At 43.1% G+C, this 24,254-nt stretch overlaps 1 protein-coding gene across 5 annotated transcripts in view; it reads left to right on the plus strand.

Annotated features, from left to right (window-relative positions):
- AOPEP (aminopeptidase O (putative)) overlaps positions 1-24,254 on the plus strand; it is a 670,220-nt gene that overhangs the window by 291,120 nt on the left and 354,846 nt on the right. For all 5 annotated transcript variants that reach the window (XR_012724789.1, XM_075318588.1, XM_075318578.1 and 2 more), the window contains one exon: positions 9,719-9,908. Coding sequence is in view for 4 of the 5 variants with exons in the window: in XM_075318588.1 (XP_075174703.1) it covers positions 9,719-9,908 (190 nt within the window). In the remaining variant the exon portion in view is untranslated. The remainder of the gene's footprint in view (positions 1-9,718; positions 9,909-24,254) is intronic.

Raw genomic sequence — 24,254 nt, forward strand, 5'->3', positions numbered from 1 at the left:
AGCGCTAAGCAGTGTGCGCGGCTCCCTGCTCTCTGCACATGTAGCGACGTTATGATCACTGCTGCATCGCTGTGTTTGACAGCTAAGCAGCGATTATAACAGCGACTTACAAGGTCGCTGTTACGTCACAGAAAATGGTGACGTAACAGCGATGTCGTTGTCGCTGTCGCTATGTGTGAACCCAGCTTAACTCAGCACACAGCCAAGTGGCCACTGCACAATCCAGAGAAACTCCACCTGGTGGACTACCATCACGGTTGAATGATATTTTTGAACATTTCTAATGAATATTTCTCTTTTTTTTAGCCTTACAAACTATATCACTATGTTACAATGATCAAGGAGATTTTGGCTGTTGAGACCCCACTGATAAAATATACAGTTAGGTCCAGAAATATTTGGACAGTGACACAAGTTTTGTTATTTTAGCTGTTTACAAAAACATGTTCAGAAATACAATTATATATATAATATGGGCTGAAAGTGCACACTCCCAGCTGCAATATGAGAGTTTTCACATCCAAAGCGGAGAAAGGGTTTAGGAATCATAGCTCTGTAATGCATAGCCTCCTCTTTTTCAAGGGACCAAAAGTAATTGGACAAGGGACTCTAAGGGCTGCAATTAACTCTGAAGGCGTCTCCCTCGTTAACCTGTAATCAATGAAGTAGTTAAAAGGTCTGGGGTTGATTACAGGTGTGTGGTTTTGCATTTGGAAGCTGTTGCTGTGACCAGACAACATGCGGTCTAAGGAACTCTCAATTAAGGTGAAGCAGAACACCCTGAGGCTGAAAGAAAAGAAAAAATCCATCAGAGAGATAGCAGACATGCTTGGAGTAGCAAAATCAACAGTCCGGTACATTCTGAGCAAAAAGGAATTGACTGGTGAGCTTGGGAACTCAAAAAGGCCTGGGCGTCCACGGATGACAACAGTGGTGGATGATCGCCGCATACTTTCTTTGGTGAAGAAGAACTCGTTCACAACATCAACTGAAGTCCAGAACACTCTCAGTGAAGTAGGTGTATCTGTCTCTAAGTCAACTGTAAAGAGAAGACTTCATGAAAGTAAATACAAAGTGTTCACATCTAGATGCAAACCATTCATCAATTCCAAAAATAGACAGGCCAGAGTTAAATTTGCTGAAAAACACAACTCATGAAGCCAGCTCAGTTCTGGAAAAGTATTCTATGGACAGATGAGACCAAGATCAACCTGTACCAGAATGATGGGAAGAAAAAAGTTTGGAGAGGAAAGGGAACGGCACATGATCCAAGGCACACCACATCCTCTGTAAAACATGGTGGAGGCAATGTGATGGCATGGGCATGCATGGCTTTCAATGGCACTGGGTCACTTGTGTTTATTGATGACATAACAGCAGACAAGAGTAGCCGGATGAATTCTGAAGTGTACCGGGATATACTTTCAGCCCAGATTCAGCCAAATGCCGCAAAGTTGATCGGACGGCGCTTCATAGTACAGATGGACAATGACCCCAAGCATACAGCCAAAGCTACCCAGGAGTTCATGAGTGCAAAAAAGTGGAACATTCTGCAATGGCCAAGTCAATCACCAGATCTTAACCCAATTGAGCATGCATTTCACTTGCTCAAATCCAGACTTAAGACGGAAAGACCCACAAACAAGCAAGACCTGAAGGCTGCGGCTGTAAAGGCCTGGCAAAGCATTAAGAAGGAGGAAACCCAGCGTTTGGTGATGTCCATGGGTTCCAGACTTAAGGCAGTGATTGCCTCCAAAGGATTCGCAACAAAATATTGAAAATAAAAATATTTTGTTTGGGTTTGGTTTATTTGTCCAATTACTTTTGACCTCCTAAAATGTGGAGTGTTTGTAAAGAAATGTGTACAATTCCTACAATTTCTATCAGATATTTTTGTTCAAACCTTCAAATTAAACGTTACAATCTGCACTTGAATTCTGTTGTAGAGGTTTCATTTCAAATCCAATGTGGTGGCATGCAGAGCCCAACTCGCGAAAATTGTGTCACTGTCCAAATATTTCTGGACCTAACTGTAAATGACCCATCCTAGAGATAGCCCATCAATATCAGTCACAGAAAACCCCTTTAGTTTACAAAACATTAATCTCCACACAATCTGTTTTATCCTAGCTAAAAGAAGTCTTAATGAATGTTCATTTTAGGTTTTAGACATAATAATAATTAATAATAATAAAGAGATGGAGATGATGAAACTATGGTGCAAAAGAAAATAGATAAATGAGGGATACATTTTGAAGAGGATAAAGCAATGTATACAAAACAGTCTGGGACTGTATATTTCCGCCTTCCTGACATATTATTATTAGCATAGATTCTTTTATCCCACCAAAGCAATGAAAGAGAGATAAACAAGGATTAGAGGGGAAGTTCTGTAATTTTATTCTGCGCATCTTTTACAAAATTGTGTAGTTGATTTTTGTGACATAATAATTTAGTTTCTTCGACTACCTGTCTGAGCTATTAGCACCGCAATGAGGATATCGCTTTACATCTTGGTCAAAGGGAGGAGGCATGGATACTTCCAAAACTAGAGCACCTCCCCTCCTCCAGGAACTGTAAACTTTTGGTAAATAAGTTTTGGCATAATGTAAATTATAATATGTAATTTGCTTTCTTACATTACTAATTTAGTGCACTCTATAGTAGCTATGCTCCCTGTGTATGAAACAGAATTCCCCTGAGGAGCAATATCTATGATCACTGCTGACATATGATCACGGCAGCTCATATCATACTGTTAAACTGTAACCCAGTTTTTCCGATACTCAAATGAACATGGCATTCCACACAACACTACTTAGCCATAACACAGCTTTCTGAGACACTGATCTGATATTATTGATGGATAGAGGAATGCAGGGTTCCTCTGCGCTGCCATGAATAACGAGATGAAATGAGTCCAACAAGTCTTGAGAAGAATGTATGGTCTATTTCTATTTGATTCAAGGAACAATTGCCTCTTCATCAAGTTATAACCTGGTCATCAGGTTATATCCAGATGGAGAGGTAACTATGCCTTGAAAGTTCAGGGTTTGTAACGAACATCCGGTGTCCATGTCTTGGACTTGAACACAAAAAGTCTGAGTTCGGGTCATGTTCGTATGTTAATAATGTTTGTTGAAAGGCTGCAGTGCAACATGCTTTATTGCATGTGGAAGTTGCCTGTCTGCTGCTCTGAAGAGTAGCAATAAAAAAAAAAAATGAAGTGGGCTCTCACCTATTTTTGGTAAACAGTGGAGGTATAACAGACAACTGCGAGCTGCCATCCTCAGCTGTCAGCTTTAACTTGGCTGGTTATCAAAAAAAGAGGGGATCCCACACCATTTCTATTTAAATAAAAAACATTTAAAAAATGTTGTGGGGTCCCCCCTATTTTTGATAACCAGCCAATGAAAAGCAGACATTTGGCGGCTGGTAGTATCAGTGTGGGAAGGCCCATGGCTATTTGGCCTTTGCAGCCTAAACCATAAGTGGTGCATCCATTAGAATCGCCAATTCTGGCACTTTACCAGGCTCTTCCTGGTCATCATGATCCAGTGGCAATCAAGGTAATACTTTTTGCGTTGATATCAGCTGTTATTTTACAGCTGTCATCAAGCCCAGGGGTTAGTAATGGAGAGGTGTCTTTTAGACATCCCTATTACTAACCCAGTAAGAATAGAGTTAAAAAGCACAGACACAGGAAAAAAAAGTTTATTTGAATAAAGACTCCCCCACACTCCCTCATTCACTAATTTATTATTTCAAAATAAATCCTGGATGTTCCGACGTAATCCAAAGAGTAATGTCCCACGATATCCATCGATTCCTATGAGACATCATTCTGACAACTTTTTCAGAACAACGCTCCATAGGTTACTGCCGGTGAGCGGCAGCTTGGAATTTATCATGAGTGGCAACGTCAATAACTCAGTGACATCACCACTCTTGAGAAATTTCGGACTGCCACTAAACAGCAGTGATCTATGCAGCCTCGTTCTGAGAAAGTTCCCAGAGCACAACTTCATAGGAATCGATGAACATCGTGGGACATTACACTTTTGATTACATCGGAACTTCCAGGATTTATTTTGAAGTAATAAATTGGTGAATGAGGGAGTGTTAGGAGAAGTCTTTATTTACCAATTGGATTAGCTCGGAACATTTAGGATTTTTTTATTAATAACTTGGTAAAAGAGGAAGTGTGTGGGAGTGTTTATTTACACAAACTTTTTTTTCCCTGTGTCTGTGTTATTTTTACCACACCACTTGTTGGGTTAGTAATGGGGATATCTGGTAGATGGCTCTCCATTCCTAATTCCTGACATCAACCCCTAAAGTATTACTCTGATTGTCACTGAAGCAGGGCAATCCGGACAAGCCGGGCACAGTTACAGATTTGGGGCATCTAATGTTTGCACCCCTTCTGGGGTGGCAGCGGGATGCTATTTTCAGGCTGGAAGGGGCTAAATAACCATGGGCCCACTTACCCTGATGGTACCAGTTCCCAGCTGTCTTCTTTACCTTGGCTAGTTATCAAAAATAGGGCGGAGCTCACACAGTTTATTAATAACTTAAAAAAAAAATTGAGTTTTGATAACCAGTCAAAGTAAAGTTGATAGCTGAGGGTTATAATCACAGTGGTCTGCTTTACCTGTGCTGGTTATCAGAAAGCCCATGGTTTCTTTTTTTTATTATTTATTCCCTATTCACATTTGTTTGCAAATAAATTCCCCCCGTTTTGTTTCCTTTTGCATCCCCCTAGCCCCTACTATGACCATTTTATAGCCATTTTACAGGACACAAGTTTGGGTCTTTTTTGACTGATATGGGTTTGGCATCCAGGGTCCAGTTCGGGTTCCGAACCAAACTTTTTTTTAAAGTCCGTCCAAACCTGGCATACCCTAACATCCACAGGTCCCCTTATCGCTAATGATGATACATTCTGAAACTGTAGTTAATGAAAGGAACCTGGTTCACAAGTTAGTTATACGTTTGAGGTAGGTATTGATGCTGGAAAAGCTGAGTTATAGCTCAGCAATGTAACATTGGCGTACCTGCAGCAGGGATGCTGACATACTTACTTCTGTGGCTGACTGCGCTCTTCCCCACCTCTCCACTGCTGTCCACGTGTGCTCCTGCTGACTCCTGCTCCTGGGGCCTGTGCATGCCACAGAGGTCATCCTAGAGTGGCCTTAGGGGGCTTATGTGTGCGCACACCTTCCCTATGGCTGAGAGGCACTAGGTAGGTAAGGCTAGCGAAGGTGCCTGAGCAACGTGGTGAGTTAGTTAGAGTCTGCTTAGCTAACTAGTTGTCAAGTACCATTTGTCCTGTACACATTACCTATGCTGCTGCCCATTACTTGTCCCTGTTCCCACCTTCCCATAGCTCTCAGTATTTGCTGTGCCCTCAATGTCTGCATCAGCCATCCCGCCTGCACTACAGAGTGTACCTACCTGTTCCTGAGCCCGTCCCTGCCCTAGAGATCTGCGGCCCTGGGAGTGGCACCTGGTGATTACCGGCAGCCAAGCCCATCCTCACCATCTGGGGTTCTGGCATACAACCGGTATGCGCTCAATTAAGCCCCTCCCACGTCAGATTAAGCTCGGGTCCTCCTGTTGTCCAGTGGGTCCACTGCCACTTTCCACTTCAAAACTGGCAAGGGTCACAGTTTGCTCCGGCCTTGATGACTTCAACACCTTTTCGCTCCTAGCACTCTACCGGGAAATGTTGCACATGCGGGAACAGCAGGATCAGATTCTGTAATTTCTATTATCCACGAATGCCCATTTTAATGACCTTGGACTGGCTGTCTCATCTGCATCAATCCAGCCTGCAGCTTCAGCACTGACAGCATCTGTACCTCGCCTATATGCTCCACCTCGTTTTGATTACAACCCTAAGCTGTGCTGAGCATTCATCAATCAGTGCACCCTGCACTTTGAACTGTTGGCCCACCCGTTTTCTTTGGACTGGGCCAAAGTGGCATTTCCTAATGTTGCACCTCAGTGGGGAGGCTCTCGCTTGGGTCAAACCCCTGTAGGAGAGAAGAGACCCTGTTGCATCCAATGTCTCAGACTTCCTGTAAACCTTCCGGAGAGTTTTTGATGACCTGGGTCATATCACCCCTGCTGTGTCCTCTCTTCTGCAACTGCATCAAGGTATTCAGCCTGTCACACAGTAGGCGGTTCAATTCTGTACCCTTTCCTCTGAACTGGGTTGGAATAATCAGGTACTGACGCCTGCCTTTTGGGAATGTTTATCTGGGAGATTTTAGAACGAACCGGCAGGCTGTGATATTCCCAGTACGCTGGATGACCTGATTTCCTTGGCTACACAGGTCAACCTCAGGTTCCAGAAGTGATCCATGGAGGTAACACATGACAAGGAACACGTGAGAAGGAATCTCACTCCATCCCTCCAGAGGCCACTGGAGTCCCAGTTTCAACTTGTTGCTCCTGTCTCTGAACCTATGCAAGTGGACTATATCAAGATGTCTGAGCAACATAGAGAACATCGTCGTGCCGAGGGTCTGTGTTTCTACTGCTGAGTTGCTGAATACTTCATCCATGCATGCCCTGTGAGGCTGGGACTTTGTTCCCTGGGGTCAGTAAGAGGCGCCACCCTAGGTGAAAAAATATCCCATATGACCCTGCCTGTATCTGTATGATATGGAGGTATTCAGTTCTCTGAGATTGCCCACCTTGATTTTGGATCTGCTGGAAACTTCATTCAACAAGCTGTGGTGGATTGGTATCAGATTCTCATCCGACGCCTCCAAAGTCCGTTGATGACCACTCTGGACTAGAGATGAGCAAACCTTTCAAGGTTTGGTTTACCGACTTTCCCAGTTATTAAATTTGGGGTTAATCAGTTTGGAAATATGAAGGCATGGAGGCAATCTTATTACAATGTACAAATATATGAAGGGACAGTACAGATATCTTTTTAATGATCATTTTACTCCTAGGCCTGCAACAGGGACAAGGGGGCATCCACTACGGTTAGAGGAAAGAAGGTTTAATCATAAGCACAGATGCAGATTCTTTACTGTAAGAGCAGTGAGACTATGGAACTCTCTGCCACATGATACTGTAATGATTGATTCACTACTAAAATTTAAGACAGGCCTGGATACCTTTCTTAAAAATACGATATTACTATTTACGTGCACTGGATTCTATGATGAGGCATTGATCCAGGGAACTAGTTTGATTGCCGTATGTGGAGTTGGAAAGGAATTTTTCCCCTAATGTGGCCCTCACTAACTGTTGCATGGGTTTTTTGCATTCCTCTGGATCAACATGTTAGGTTAAGTCATGCGTTAAACTCGATGGACTTAAGTCTACCTTCAAACTTACACAATATGAAGCTATGAACATATCCAAACCCCATTGAATTCAATGGAAAGCAAAGCAAAAGCCATAGACAACACCTTCAGGGGGGCTAAAAAGCTGCCAAAGCAACTCAAAGCACAGCCATTATCTTCCTAGACTATTAATCCCTTTACGAGCAAGGACGTGTTGGTAGGTCCTTGGTCGCCTCCCTCTGGTTACCGCGAGCTCCAGCGGCAAGCCCGTGGTATTCCCCACACATGTCTGCTGATGTGATCAGCTGACATGTGTGGCTAGCAGGTGGAGTTGGATCGGAGATCCACCCACCCCTGTTAATCCCATTGATCGCGCTGTCAAACATTGACAGTGTGATTTAAAGGGGATCATGTTGTTCCTTGCCGCCATCGGCATCCCCATGATGTGATCACTAGGTGACAATGTGTTGTCATGGTGGTGCAGGGTCAGCTGATGACCCCTGATGCTTCCATGCCTCACTTCCTGTAAGAGCCAACATAGCGTTGGCACTCACAGGAGATGAGCATTTCTGCTGATCAGAGCGATGCTGCTCTGATCAGCAGAAATGCATGGGCGATCAGACAGTGCAGTGATAAAGATTTTTTTTGTTTGTTTTTGTTTTTAAATACACATATGTGGTATCGCCGCTTTGGATGCATGGGACAGAGCCTGGAACAAGGCCTGGTGCAGCATTTCTAGCTAAAACATTGATCAGTAAGGGGTGAATGAGGTGACAGGTGTAGACCTTGTGGTCTGAGACCCCTGCTAGAGATGAGCAATTCTTTGGAGGTTTAGTTGGCTGACAGCAAATGAACTGAACCTCCATTGGGCCGAACTTGGCCTGAGGAGGTTCCGAATCATTGATTGTCAGTTTGAGTCTCCGCCCAAATAAGCAGATCACTTACAAGGGAGGGTGGGCGAGTTTTTCAATTTTTTTTTTTACACACTACATTCAATGATGCTGTTGTTACCCCCAGTGTGAGCCATTCAAGCACGGCAAGCGGATCGTACAGGGCCAAATATCCCTGAGCAGAGTGTTGCTCGCATGAGTTAAGTTCGCATGTAAAGCATCAGAACTTTTTTAAGTTGGTGTTCGTTTCGAAAACCGAATCTTGGGTTCGCTCATCCCTAGCCACTGCCACTATTGACAACATCAACATGGAGACGCAACTGGGAGTCTTCACATTTAAAAAAATTAGAAGCAGACACTACTAAAGTGTCATCAATTGCCCCAGAGTACAAGTAGTATAATGGCACAGCATGGATGCATGGGACAGAGCCTGGAACAAGCCCAGCATGTCTAGCTTAAACACCGATCAGTAACAGGTGGATGAGTCACAGGTGTAGGCCTGGTGCTCTGAGATCCCTGCCACTACAGGCAACATACAACAAGGAGACCCGAATTAGAGTCTCCATTTACAAAAAATTGGCTTTTTATGACTCAGGAGGAAGTAAATGGAGGAGGAATAGGAGGAATATTAGGGGCTTCAGACATACAAAAAAAGCCAAATTGTAAAAGCAACAGTGGTGGACATACCTTTTGATTGATTGTTGTGCCCTTGTTAGTAACATCAGCAGCAGTAGTAGGAGCAGCCACAAAAGCCACGACAAAGGTGTCACAGACTGCAATAATGCGATATGAATGCAGCCCACTATGTTAACCACTTAGCATTTTTGTAAACCTAAAAGATGCTCAAAGTCTGAACATATGAACAAGTTTTCTTTACATAGACATAAATATGTTTATTCTTTGGAGCATTTAATTAGTGCTTTTATCAGATGGGTTTCAGAGCAGATAGGCTGCAAACACACCTGAAAATAGGCTGTGTGAACATACCCTTAAGAGATCTATGCAGATCCGTGCTTAAGCAACATTCTAGAGAAGAATGGTCCAAAATTCCTCCAGAACGATGTGAGAAACTGATATATTCATTCAGAAAACAATTACTTCACTACTGATAAAAGTGTTTCTACAAGTTATTGATTCATAGGGTGTACTTAATTTTTCACATACTGCTTCTGCATTTTATCCCTGTTTTTGTTAAATAATGGCAGGGTGTAATATGCCATGTGTTGTTGTTCATTTGAGGTTGTATTCAACTAATTGTAATATCTTCTAAGGACCAGATGTTCTTTTTTATTATGTCCTAATACAAAAAAACATTCAATGTAGTATATATCATAACTGTGTATATATATTGTGTATAATAAGTTTGTTTCTGTGTTGCAAATTTACTTGTGAGAGCCTGGCATTCTTATGTGAATGATGATATGACAACGCTAATAAAGAGGATATAATAGATGAGATGTTCAAGCTGCAACAAGTTAATGCCCAATATGTAATTTGCTCTTTATTTTTCTGACCCAGCCCACATATTATTTATCTAACACAAAGTGTGCTGTCTGGAAGAAATCAGCTCTGCATTTCACGTGTCTGCCATGAAATCGCACATGCTTGGTTTGGGTTGGCCATTGGTGCACATGATTGGACAGAAGAATGGATAAGTGAAGGATTTGCCACGCATCTAGAAGATGTTTTCTTAGCGAACGTCCTGAAGGTAATCATTAGCAGCAAATCTGATGGTTATGTGTAACAAAGCATACTATAATAAAATCCTGCCAAAAGGAATTTGTCAGCAGGTTTTTGCTACCCTATTTCAGTACATCATGATTCCAGCAATGTGTCACTTACTCGGCTTCTTTCTGTAGTTTTGGTAAAATCACATGTATATATGTGTGTATACACATGTGTATATGTGTGAATCGGTAAAAAGCTGGCAGTCGATGGTGGGGGTGGGGTTGTGGTGGTGGAATGGGGCGGTAGTTGTGGGCGAGGAGCTTAGTTATTCAGTGGTCCTTGCATCGGCCACCTCCACAAAGCAAGGGGGAAGGGAAAGGTTGTGGTGATCCTTACTTGGTATGTGGACCTGTGATTAGGCCATTATATAGGCCAGGATTTTTCCGCTGGCGAGTCACAGACACAGATACTGGTTTCTTTCTGAACAGTCTTTTACTTAGCACTGCACAATCCTGTGAACACTTTGCCACTGAGTGTACAACACATGAACAAGTTCTTGACAGCACATTTAGCTTTAAAGCACAAGTTTCCTTCAGACTGTGCCATCATTCCTGGTGCTACAGTGGCTGTTCTTCCATCCTCCTCCTTACTGTTTGGCACCACAGTCCCGCACATTAAAGTCATATAGTCCTCCCTGGCCAGGGTCTTGTCCCACCCACAGGAACCAATTCTCTGCAATGGTGTCGACAACTGTCGGACTCGCCTTGTCTAATGTAGGTTTCTGTGCTGACATGTTTGCCCAGGTCTATGCCAAGTCTCCACTTGAGGACTCATACTGCTGGAATCAGTCCACTGACAGGAACCTTGGTAGAGTTCAGGCTGGAGCTCCCGACTGCAGGACAGTAGTGACCTACTGCACGTCCCTGACTGTAGTCCTGCTCCATTCCTGCTGTGACCCGAGGATCGTGTGACAGGTGCTATAAACACCCACTTGCTACCGCCTAAGGTATCTATGTAGCTTGCACACTGCTTTTACTTGCTATACTACCCACTAGTACAGCTTTCTACTAACTACTTATTACTGACTAGAACAAGATGTAGTCTATATCATGCAGCTATCTCCTCCTCCTGTGGGCCACCCACCAAGCTTAACTGTTTCCTGCCTATAGTCTTCCTGTTGCTTGGCAGAATTTATTCTTTACACCAAGGAGCATTACCTAAAACCGGACACTAGATGGCCACACTTATAATCTATGTATGAACACATTACGTACACAATAGATACATGGACACAGTTCACACTACTATAATACATTGTGATAGGTGTATTGAGAGCAGGAGCAAAGGGCCTAGTCCAACCCTCACAGGGTTATACAGAGCTCATGAATGTGGAGGACTATATGGCAGCAGGCTTATCAGTCCTCTAGTGATAATCTCCTTCTGATAAAAGTGATTTTATCAAAACTAAAGCAAGCAGCCCAGTTAAGGTGGTGTCACACATAGCGACGCAGCAGCAATCACGACCAGCGATCTGACCTTATCAGGATCGCTGCTGCGTTGTTACATGGTCAATGATGAGCTGTCAAACTGGCAGATCTCACCAGCGACCAGTGACCAGCCCCCAGCCAGCAGCGACGCGTGGAAGCGTAACTAAGGTAAATATCGGGTAACCAAGGAAAGCACTTCTCTTGGTTACCCGATATTTACCTTAGTTACTAGCGTCCGCCGCTCTCACGCTGCCAGTGCCGGCTCCCTGTTCCCTGCACTCCTAGCCAGAGTACACATCTGGTTAATTACCCGATGTGTACTCCAGCTACGTATGCAGGAAGCAGGGAGCCGACACTGGCAGCGTGAGTGCGGCGGACGCTAGTAACTAAGGTAAATATCGGGTAACCAAGGAAAGGGCTTCTTGGTTACCCGATGTTTAACGTGGTTACAGCTTACCGCAGGCTGCCAGACGCCGGCTCCCTGCTCGCGTCAGTTCGTCGCTCTCTCGCTGTCACACACAGCGATGTGTGCTTCACAGCGGGAGAGCAGCGTCCAAAAAATGAAGCAGGACATTCAGCAACGACCGGCGACCTCGCAGCAGGGGCCAGGTCGTTGCTGGATGTCACACACAGCGACAGCGATGGGACGTAGCTGCTACGTCACAGAAAATGGTGACTTAGCAGCAACGTCGTTGTCGTCGTCGCTATGTGTGACACCATCTTTAGTGATGTATCGCTGTAATCAGGGTCTTTGTCTCTACATCATGCTACTTTCAGGTTAAATAGCAAATATCTGGTGATAGATTCTCTTTAAAACAACGTATGGATAAATGTTCATGCAATAAAACAGTTGTCTCTCTGGTATTAAGCAATTAAGGACTATTATTATATTTATCCTTGCATGTTTTATGATTAATTTAATTTTAATTTAAGGAATTAAATCAGTTTAATATATGCAGCATTATTTTCATACAAATATATTTAAACATAATGGTGGCTGGTACATAGATATAGGAACAGAACCAATATTACTACATAGATACAGGAACAGAAAGAAACTACAGCACAGGTAGGGGAACAGAATCAACATTACTACATCAATATGGGAACAGAAACTACATTACTGCATAGACACAGTAACATAAATAAACTACAACATAGATACAGAAACAGAACCAAGCCTAATACATAGCTATAGAAACAGAAATGCACTTACTGCATAAATATGGTACCAGAACTGAGGTTACTATATAAGTACAAGAACAGAAAGGAACTTAATGCAGAGATATGGGAGTAGAATGAAGTTTACTATATAGATATGGGAACAAAACAACTTACTACACAGATATGAGTGTAATGTGGCTCGGGCAGTAGCCACAGGTGAGTGCTGCATGTTCTGTATCCAAAAAAACCAAAACTGAAAATAATATAAACATGTACCCTACTGTAACTAATTAAAAGCATAATGCATATAAATAAACATAGGGTAAATAGGAAACACTATTTTTGATCGAAAAAGTGTAAAGTCAACCCACCAACGACAAGGTGTACCCAATCGGCACAGTACCTAAACTTTCTAATATTAAAACCTCACCATGTGTCAACAGACATCAATCTGAATAAGGGCAGAGAGTGGCTGGGTCCTAACTAGACACATAGCCATGGGAAGCAATATAGATGAAATGCCCTGCTCACTAAGAAGGGGGCTGCACTGTTACATAGTTACATAGTTACATAGTTACATAGTTACTTAGGTTGAAAAAAGACCTAGGTCCATCTAGTTCAACCTTCCTCCACCAGTTCTACATTTAGTCACTAAGTCATTTATAACCAACAATGTTTTGTGTACTGAGGAAATCATCCAGCCCTTTTTTAAAAGCTGTTATAGTATCTGCCATTACTACCTCTTGTGGTAGGGTATTCCACAGCCTGACCGCTCTAACTGTAAAGAACCCTTTCCTATTTAGGTTTCGGAATCGCTTTTCTTCCACTCGCAGTGAGTGCCCCCTAGTCCTTAGTACTGTCTTTGGAAGGAATAAGTCATGTGCCAGTCCTTTATATTGACCACACATGTATTTATACATATAAATGAGATCTCCTCTGAGACGTCTTTTTTCTAAGCTAAACATATCTAACTTTTTCAACCTGTCATCATATGGGAGGCCTTCCATTCCTTGTAATAGTCTAGTTGCCCGCCTTTGAACTGACTCTAACTTCTGAATGTCCTTTTTAAAATGTGGAGCCCAAAACTGGATCCCGTATTCCAGATGTGGCCTTACAAGTGATTTATAGAGGGGTAACAATACGTTGGGATCACGGGATCTAATCTCTCTTTTTATACACCCTAAAATCTTGTTTGCTTTAGCAGCTGCTGCTTGACATTGAGTGCTGCTGCTCAGCTTATTTGTAATGAGAATACCCAAGTCCTTCTCCTGTTCTGTAGTCCCGAGTTTACTTCCATTTAATGTATACGCAGCTATAGGATTACTCATGCCTAGGTGCATTACTTTACATTTATCAACATTAAATCTCATTTGCCAAGTATCTTCCCATTCTGACATCTTATCCAGATCTTTTTGTAATATTGTACTATCCAGGTCAGTTTTTAATATCCTACATAGTTTGGTGTCATCGGCAAAGACTGACACTGTACTATCAATCCCATCCACAAGGTCATTAATAAAGAGAGTAAAAAGAATCGGTCCAAGCACAGATCCCTGCGGCACCCCACTGCTGACTATAGCCCATTTAGAGAATGTACCATTTATGACTACTCTTTGTTTCCTATCTTTTAGCCAATTCCTTACCCAGTTGCATATTGTGTCCCCTAGTCCTTGCTTCTGGAGCTTTAGTATAAGGCTATTATGTGGTACAGTATCAAATGCCTTTGCAAAGTCCAAATAAATCACATCAGCTGCATTACCAATATCCAGGTTTGAACTTACCCCCTCATAGAACCCCAACAGGTTGGTTAGACACGACTTATCTTTCATGAATCCATGCTGTTTGTCAGTTATCATATTATTTTCTGCAATATATTTTTGCATGTCATCCCTTAAAATGCCCTCAAAAACTTTGCATACTACTGATGTCAGGCTTACTGGACGGTAGTTGCCTGGATCTACCCTCTTGAGTACAAAAGACTACCTTCTTAGTGAGCAGGGCATTTAATCTATATTGCTTCCCATGGGTGAGTGTCTAGTCAGGACCCAGCCACTCTCTGCCCTTATTCAGATTGATGTCTGTTGACACATGGTGAGGGTTTAATATTAGAGAGTGTAGGTACTGTCTGTCCCGATTGGGTACACCTTGGCGTGGTGGGATGGCTTTACGCTTTTTTGATCAAAAATAGTGTTACTAATTACCCTATGTTTGTTTACAGTATATGCATTATGCTTTTAATTAGTTACAGCAGGGTATATGTTAATATTATTTTCAGTTTTGTTTTTTTATGTCTTATGAACATGAGCTTACAAGCTGCATCACACTAAAGGCCGCTTTACACGCTGCGACATCGCTCAAGCGATCTCGTTGGGGTCACGGAATTTGTGACGCACATCCGGTCGCTTTAGCGATGACGTTGCGTGTTACACCTTTGAGCGATTTTGCATCGTTGCAAAAACGTGCAAAATCGCTCGTCGGTGACATGGAGGTCCATTCTCTAATATCGTTGCTGCAGCAGTAATGAAGTTGTTCCTCGTTCCTGCGGCAGCACACATCGGTCTGTGTGACACCGCAGGAACGAGGAACCTCTCCTTACCTGCCTCCCGCCCGCAATGCGGAAGGAAGGAGGTGGGCGGGATTTTCTTCCCACTCATCTCCGCCCCTCCGCTTCTATTGGGCGGCGGTTCAGTGACGCAGCTGTGACGTCGCTATGACGCTGAATGAACCGCCCCCTTAGAAAGGAGGCGGTTCACCGGTCACAGCGACGTTGCAAGGCAGGTAAGTAGTGTGACGGGTCTGGGCGATGTTGTGCGCCATGGGCAGCGATTTGCCCATGTCGCACAACCGATGGGGGCGGGTAGCCATGCTAGCGATATTGGTCACGATATCGCAGCGTGTAAAGCGGCCTTAACTCATACTCTGGCTCACTTTTTTGTTTTCTTATGTTCTGTATCCAGCACGTTACAGTAAAAAGGAGTTGGTGTGTGTGTGTGTGTGTGTGTGACCTTCAGGCCTGCTATGCTCTGTCCATCTGGTTAACACTAGACTCACTTCCCTTCCAAGTCTCTCTCTAGCTGGTTATACCCATTTGCTGTGTACTGAATCTCTGTTGCTACTTATGGCTTCCTTTTGCTGATCTTGCCCTCTTGAACTTATCTGCTCTCTAAATGTCTCCACAACACACTAAAGCGGCCTTTACACACTACGATATATCTAACGATATGTTGTCGGGGTCACGTCGTTAGTGACACACATCGGCATCGTTTGACATATCATAGCGTGTAACACAAATGAGCGACTGTGAACGAGAAAAAATACCTTATCGTTGCTCGTTGACACGTCACTCATTTTCAAAAAATCGAATGTCCTTCTGTGCGTCGGATGTTCATCGTTCCCGAGGCAGCACACATCGCTCCGTGTGACACCCTGGGAACGATGAACTGCAGCTTACCCGTGGCCGCCGGAAATGCGGAAGGAAGGAGGTGGGCGGGATGTTTACGTCCCGCTCATCTCCGCCCCTCTGCTTCTATTGGGTGGCCGCTGTGTGACGTCGCTGTGACGCCACACGAACCAACCCCTTAGAAAGGAGGCGGTTTGCCAGCCAGAGCGACGTAGCAGTGAAGGTAAGTGCGTGTGATGGGGGTAAGCGATGTTGTGCGGCACGGGCAGCGATTTGCCCGTGTCGCACAACCAACGGGGACGGGTACGATCGCTTGCAATCTTGCTAACGAGATCGCAGCGTGTAAAGCCCGCTAAACTGGAAAAACAGTCTCATTCTCTGCACTCATGCTCCTCCCACTGTTGGCTAATCCCAGATATAAAGATAGAGGGAAACCAAGCACGTGGGAAAGAGCACTTAAATATTTGACCATGTCATGATATACCGAGCACCTGTATTTAACTTGAACAATCATTCTGTGCTGACAGTCCCTTTAAAGCCCCCACACAAATTACACTAAAGTTGCCTGAATCCGATGATTTCAGCAGGATCGATTGACAGTCTAATGAATATGATGGCCTCCAAACTTTCCTTTAAAGGGAACTTGACACCAAGTTTTTATCCATATAAACTGCAGCTACCACTTTTAATCCCTTATATACAGCATTCTAGAATGCTGTATACAAGTCACCAAGTTGATCTGTATAACATAAAGAAGATTTTTTTATTATAGTCATCCATGGTGTAGTCCAGTCTGATGGATGTCGCTGATCTGCTTTGTGTGGATGACGCATCCTACGTCATCCACACAGTGTCCTCCATTGTGCTCCTGCTTAGCGCACCTCTGTCTGCATTGCTGAATTGTGGTTTTCTAGCGCAGCATTTAACCCGTTTTTCTCTCAGCCATCTTGTTATCCACTATTTCTGCATCGGGGCTGCTGCTGACCACTGCTATTGTGGTTTTCTAGCGCAGCATTTAACCCGTTTTTCTCTCAGCCATCTTGTATTGCTGAGGGAAGAGCAAAGTACTGTAATCCACAGGTGCTGGGAAAGGTCACAGAAAGTCTGTGCATGCGCACTACAATACCTTGCTCTGCCCTTAACAGGACAGAGAGAAGCGCGCAGAAGCGCAGTGGTGGACACTGTGTGGATGACGTAGGACGCGTCATGCACATGAAGCAGGAAAAGAGGACGGCGATCGCAAGCAGAGAACAGGCACCAGATCAAGATTAGCGATGACCATTGGACCGGACCACCTCTCAGAAAAGTATAATAAAAGGTCTTTTTTATGTTATTCAGATCGGCTTGGGGACTTATATACAGTATACTAGAATACTGTATATAAGGGCTTACTGGTGGTGGTGGCAGCTTAGAAGGTAAAATCCTGTTAACAGTTTCCCTTTTATAGATGATGTCAAAGGAATAAAGGATATGACCTGTTGGATTTCCAACTCCCACTCTTTTTGTTTGATAGAGACCTGTAAAATACACAAATCTGCTCTCCCCAGCACTGCAGATTATACAAAATCCAGCCCATTTTAAGAACGATAAGTATGATATTGAGAACACTTGGTGCAGGGATGGAATATAATGTGATGAATTTGGATCTGTTTAGTTGTGACTCAAAGGCACTTTTTATGTTGTTAGATGTTTGCCAGAAAACACAAGCCTTGTCGTTTTGTAATGGAATTTCATTTGTCTGTGGGAATACAGAATAACAAATATATTTTTAAAATAACATGTTTTGATGTTTCATGGTCTATATTTCCACTTGGAAGCACTGATATCTGACTCACTTATGGTTCCCTCACACACTGTAAATAAGTTTAGATCTATGGCAGATTTATCTTTTTGTCTTCCCACTGTTTTGGCATTGGAAACAAAGGTATTTGGTTCTTTTGGAATTAAAATTAATATATCTTTAACAATGCCCATTTTTTATGAAATACTAACTTTTCAGTTTTTTTATACTGTTTGTATGAATTAAGATATAACTGTTGTTGCAACTTTCTAAATATGCCACTCATGATAAAACTTTGTAATATATCTTATGATAGAAAAATGCTTCTATAGTACCGGTCACTTTTTCTCATCCTTTACTAATCATGCAGTCTTAAAAATTGCTCAAATATGTCTACAGATCTGTGCTCAGAGAGGAATCGAATTACACTGCCTATAAAAGTCTATGGTGAGGGAAAAGGTAGGAGCTGGGTGGAAATAGAAACAACAAGATACAAAGAGAAACTGCTAAAGCTTTTAGTAACCAAGACATGCAGAGGTGAAAACTGCTAAAATCATGTAAATAAATGACAGTTTATTCTGAGATGTCACCATAAAGTGCATTTACACTTTCTCTCAGATCTAATACATATATGCCTTAGCGTGTCCTGTCTTGGTAACCAAAATACTGCCTCATGTAGTTGGATGACTATATGACGTGCTAAGGCACTTAGAGTTAAGCGGGCTTTACACGCTACGATACCGTTAATGAATTATCGTCACGGTGTCGGGGTCATGGTGTTTGTGACGCACATCCGGCTTCATTAACGATATCGCAGTGTGTGACACTTATGAGCGACCTTGAACGATCGCAAAAGCAGTCAAAATCGTTTGCCGCGGAGAGGTCGTCCTGAAACAAAAAATCGTTTTCTGCTTATTAGCGATGTTGTTTGACGTTCCTGCGGCACCACACATTGCTATGTGTGAAACCGCAGGAGCGACGAACATCTCCTTACCTGCCTCCACCGGCAATGCGGAAGGAAGGAGGTGGCCGGGATGTTACGTCCCGCTCATCTCCGCCCCTCTGCTTCTATTGGACGCCTGCCGTGTAACGTCACTGTGACGCCGCACAAACCACCCCCTTAGAAAGGAGGCGGTTCGCCAGCCAGAGCGACGTTGCAGAACAGGTAAGTGCGTGTGACACTGCCGAAGCGATAATGTTCGCTATGGCAGTGATCACCACATATCGGCCGTACGACGGGGGCGGGTGCTATCGCGCTCGACATCGCCAGCAAATGCTAGTGACTTTGCAGCATGTAAAGCCTGCTTTCGGTCAAGAAATATTTGTACAGTGACACAAGTTTTGGCATTTTACCTGTTTACCAAAAACATATTCAAGATACAGTTGTAGAATCAATATGGGCCTCCAGTACAGACTCTCAGATTTAATTTGAGGGTATTCACATCCGAATTGGAGTAAAGCTTTAGAAATTACAGCTCTTTAATATGTAGCTGCCTCTTTTTCAAAAGACCAAAAGTATTTGGATAATTATCTAAAATGCTCTTTAATGGACTGCATGGGCTATTTCCTCGTTAATAGATCGTTCATGAAGCAGGTTAAAGGCCTGGAGCTGGTTCCATGTGTGACATTTTCATTTTCAATCTGTTACTGTGTACCCAGAATATGCAGTCAAAGGAGCGCTCAATGGCAGAGAAACAGACGATCATTAGGCTGGAAAAAAATGAAGAAATACATCAGAGAGATAGAGAAGCCAAATCAACAGTTTGGTACATTCTGCAAAAAAATAGAGCGCACTCGTGAGCTTGGAAATTTAAAAAGGCCTGGACGTCCATGGATGACAACAGCGGTGATTGATCGCAGAACCCTCTCTATGGTAGAGAAAAACCCCTTTTGAACATATAACCAAATGAAGAACACTCTCTAGAAAGGAGGTGTTTTCAGGACCTAAATCTGCCATAAAGAGAAGACTTCATGAGAGCAAATGCAGAGGGTTCATCACAAGGTGCAAACCACTAACCAGCCTTAAATATAAGAAGGCCAGATTATATTTTTCCCCAAAAAAATATCATCTAGTGAAGCCACCAGCCCAGTTCTAGAAAAACATTCTTTTGACAGGTGAAAGTAAGATCAACCTGTATCAGAATGATGGGAAGACAAAAGTATGGAGAAGGTTTGGAATGACTCATGGCTGAAAGCACACTGCATGCTCTATAAAACATGGTGGAGGCAGAGTGATGGCATGGGTTTGCATGGCTTCCAATGGCACCGGGTCACAAGTGTTTTTTGATGATGTGACTGAATAGAGAAGTAGCAGGATAAATTCTGAAGTGTACAGATTTTCTGCTCAGATTTAACTGAATGCTGCAAGGTTTATTGGATGATAGTGAAAGTACAGATGGATTCAAAACTGATAACCCAAAACATACTGTGAAAACAACCAATAAGTTTTTAAGTAAAAAAGTGGAATATTTTGCAATGGCCGGGTCAATCCCCAGATTTCAACCCCATTGAGCATGCGTTTCACACGTTTGATACAAAACTAAATGCAGGAAGGTCCACAAACAAGCAACAACTAAAGTCAGCTGCAGTAAAGGCCTGGTAAAGCATCACAAAGGTGGAAACTTAGTGTTTGGGGACGTCCATGGCTTCCAGACGTCAGGCATAAATTACAAAGCTGATAATAGTTACACAGTTCAAAAGTTGATAAAAGGCGCAAGTTTATCATATCCGACCTATAACTCTACAGAGTTGATCCATAGGAAGGTAAAGACCCATTTGAAATGAATGACAATTACTCCACCATATTAGGAGGCAAAACGCCTTCCCAACTCGAAATACCCATTCAGAAGAAATGTATAGATTAAATATTTATGGCAGTGTAGCACATTTAAGTTGTCATATTAAATTTACCATCACAACTTTGGCTGGCAGAGACTTAAGGCCCCTTTAAACACTGAGTCTTTCTAGCGATCCCACCACCGATCCCGACCTGGCAGGGGTCGCTGGAAATTCTCTTGTGAGCTGTCAAACAGGCAGACCTGACAAACGACGCAGCAGCGATACGGACCTGCAGAACGACCTAGCTGGTCGTTGGGGACGTGTCAATGCAGCTATTTGAAGGAAAGTCGTTAACTAAGTCGTTGTAACGGTGTCAAACACACCAATGCATGCTGCGCAGCAGGAAACAAGACCAAAAAATGGTCCTGAAAGATTTGTAGCGATCAGCGACCTCACAGCAGGGGCCAGGTCGCTGATGCGTTTCACACACTGCAATGTCGCGGGGGAGGTCGCTATTACGTCACAAAACCGATGACGTTACAGCGATGTCGCTAGCGATGTTGCAGTGTGTAAAGGGGCCTTTAAGCTCCATCTACACAAGCCAATCAGCATCTCTAAACACTCATCAATTGGCTACTTGTTTGCAGTCATTTAATAGCCTGATACCACAGACTGATCCTGCTTTGGGTGTGCATTGAACGATCTGTAGAAGATCGTTCTCTGAGTATAGGCTATCAATGTTCTCGGCAGAGCAGGCTCAGTTTACTGAGGATTATTTACTGCTGAGAGCAATGATCTTTTTGGGCAAACCAAAATATAATTTCAGCCAGTGCAACTCTCGTTTGCATCCTAAAATGATACCAATAAATAATACAGCTCATCATGGAAAACTCAAGTTCTCATACAGCTTCATTAGCAGAAAAATAAAAATAAAAGTTACGGGGGTTGGAAAATGGTGACACTAAAAAAATCTGAACTTTGTGCCATAAATGTCTTTAAGCCATGAAAAAACTATATAAGGTTTATTATTGCTTTAATTAAAGGGAATCTGTCAAGTGAGTTTGTGGTACAATACTAATAATGTTATCTTTAAATAGGGCTAAAGGCCCAGTCACACACAACGACTTACCAGCGATCCCGAAAATGATGCGACCTGATAGGGATCACAGGTAAGTCGCTGGGAGGTCGCAGGTGAGATGTCACACAGTCAGATCTTACCAGCGATGCAGGAACAATACAGGTCGCAGTAGCGACCTGTATAACGATCTCAGCAGTCACTGTGACCCTGTCACACAGTGTCAAACACAGTGATGCATCCTGCCCAGCAGGACATCACCTTTGAAGAAAATGGCCTGGACCATTCTGCAATGACTAGAGATCTCATATCAGGGGCCTGATCGCTGGTAGGTGTCACACATAACAAGATCGCTAACGATACTCTGCTGCGATCTCGCTAGCGATCTCGTTATGTGTGACAGTACCTTAAAGGAGACCTTTCAGAGTCAGTAACTTTTATATCTTTCCCTTTTCCTATTTTCTTGTGTTAAGCTCAGTAGAATTCAGGGGGAAGTAGTAGCTAGACAAGCATAAGTAAATACAAACTGCATATTCACTGCTCCCACCTCTCAGTGCTGGCATCAGTGAAAGTAAATCTGAACTGAATTTGCACTGCTGTCCCCATCCATACTCCCTCACACCTCTCAGCAGTGATAGTGAATGCACTGAGAGGTGGGAAGGGGAGCAATGAATATGCAGTTTGTATGTACATATGCTTGACTAGGTACTAGTCACACTGAATTCAGCAGAGCTTAAAACAAGATAACAGAATAATGTACAGCTATAAAACTTACCGATCCTGAAACGTCTCTTAAAGCCCTATTTAAAGATAACATTAGTATTGTACTATAAAATCACTTGACAGATTCCCTTTAAACCAGCCTTAAAGGAAATCTGTCAGCAGGCTCTCAACCCCCCTGCCCTTAAACTTTTAATATTCACATGTAGCTCTTGTGAAGTTAAACGGGTATTTCCATCTTCATGATCCTATCCGAATATGTAGTAGGCATAATAATAATAATAATATTAGAAAATACCTCCAATTAGAAATGTAGTATAGTTCTAATATAGCCTTGTCTCTTACCTCATGTGCAGGCCATTGCAGCTTAGGTATCCATGGTTACGGCCATGAGTAACTAATTAACTAACTGTCACTACACGAGTGGATGTAACCATGGATGCATATACTGTAATGCCCTGCACATGAGGTAAGAGATATAGCTATATCAGGAGAACTATATTACATTTCTAATTGGAAGTATTTGCTAATATTAATATTACTACACCTTCTACATATTGGGATAGGATATTGGAGATGGGAATAACCCTTAAGTCCAGCCATATATCTTTGCTATACATTCCATTTCTTCATTACTGGGAAATCTGTATTTGAATCAATATGGAATTTCACATTGCATGTAAACACAAAGGTTAAGACAAGAAAAGATATAGAAGGAAACCCAAAAGCAGGACGGAGCTACAAAACACCAGGGGTAAACTCAACAACTGCACCAAGCAATAAGCACAACTATCTCCAGAAATGGGGATCAATATGTATTACAAGAGACATGGCACACTCAAGAGGAGGAAGAGTTTCATACATTACCAACGCCTTCTTTACCCTCTTGGACACACTGTAGGAAAACTGGCTTTTGAGCGCAGGGTCATTCCACTGAGTGTCCATGGACCAGCGCCGTAATTCAGCACAATAATCCTCTGCAGACTGAATACCTTGTTGCAGCGAACATTTGTTATACTCAGCTAAAGATATTTTGTCTGGATTATCATAGATGAGTACATCTGCAGAGAAAAACTCGTACACCGACAAAAATATGGTGACTCAGGGGGCAAGCAAAAAGCCCATGCTTGTGGGACCCCACTCAAGAGTGAGACCACAATTCCCACCTGCTGTACCTCACTACCAGAGGAGTGGAGACATAGACAGGAGTATAATGTCTCTAAAGGATTCGCTCCGCCCAAAAATGTTTCCGGGAGGGGCAGTGTGTGCTCAGATGATCCAGCGACCAGAACAGATTGCGCTAGTGTGGTGGACTTTGCTTGTTGGTGTACTGCTCCCGTTAATTCAGCCCCCTGGAGAGACAGTGTCTGCAATTGCCTCAATAGCACAGCAAATGGGTTCATGAAGAACTATAATGTACAACCAGATATAATGTCACAATCACTATGGAAAAGTGGGGAACTGGGGCTCCTAAGCTGTCTCTCAAGCTAGGGGGCCCTATCCTATCCCTAATCTCAGGGATTCTCCTGAAGGTGATGCCTGAGTCTCCTTCCGAGCCCTGCTGATTAACAGTCCTGATCTGATTGCCCCCACCCCTCCCCCCAGGGAGGGATAGGACAAGAGTGTGATGAAACAACAGATAAAGACAGACAAGGTAAAACTAAAACTATGTCACACCACACGAACACACAAAGGTTAAGACAATAAGAGCTTCAGGAGGAAAACAAGAGCCTGAGGGAAGCTACAAAAGGCTAGGTTCACACACTGCGTTTTTTTGACGCTGCGTTTTTGTGCATTTATTGCGGCAAAAAACGCACAAAAACGCACCCGCGGCAAAAAAACGCGGCAAAAACGCACGTGTTTTTGCCGCGATTTGGTGCGTTTTTTGCAGCGTTTTGCTGCGCTTTTTGCTCACTGCGTCTTTATGCGTTTTTTATCAGTGAACAAAAAAAAAAGGTCTGATGTCATTTCCTTCTTCAATA

Source organism: Anomaloglossus baeobatrachus, chromosome 1 (genome assembly GCF_048569485.1).
Source record: "Anomaloglossus baeobatrachus isolate aAnoBae1 chromosome 1, aAnoBae1.hap1, whole genome shotgun sequence".
Taxonomy (NCBI): domain Eukaryota; kingdom Metazoa; phylum Chordata; class Amphibia; order Anura; family Aromobatidae; genus Anomaloglossus; species Anomaloglossus baeobatrachus.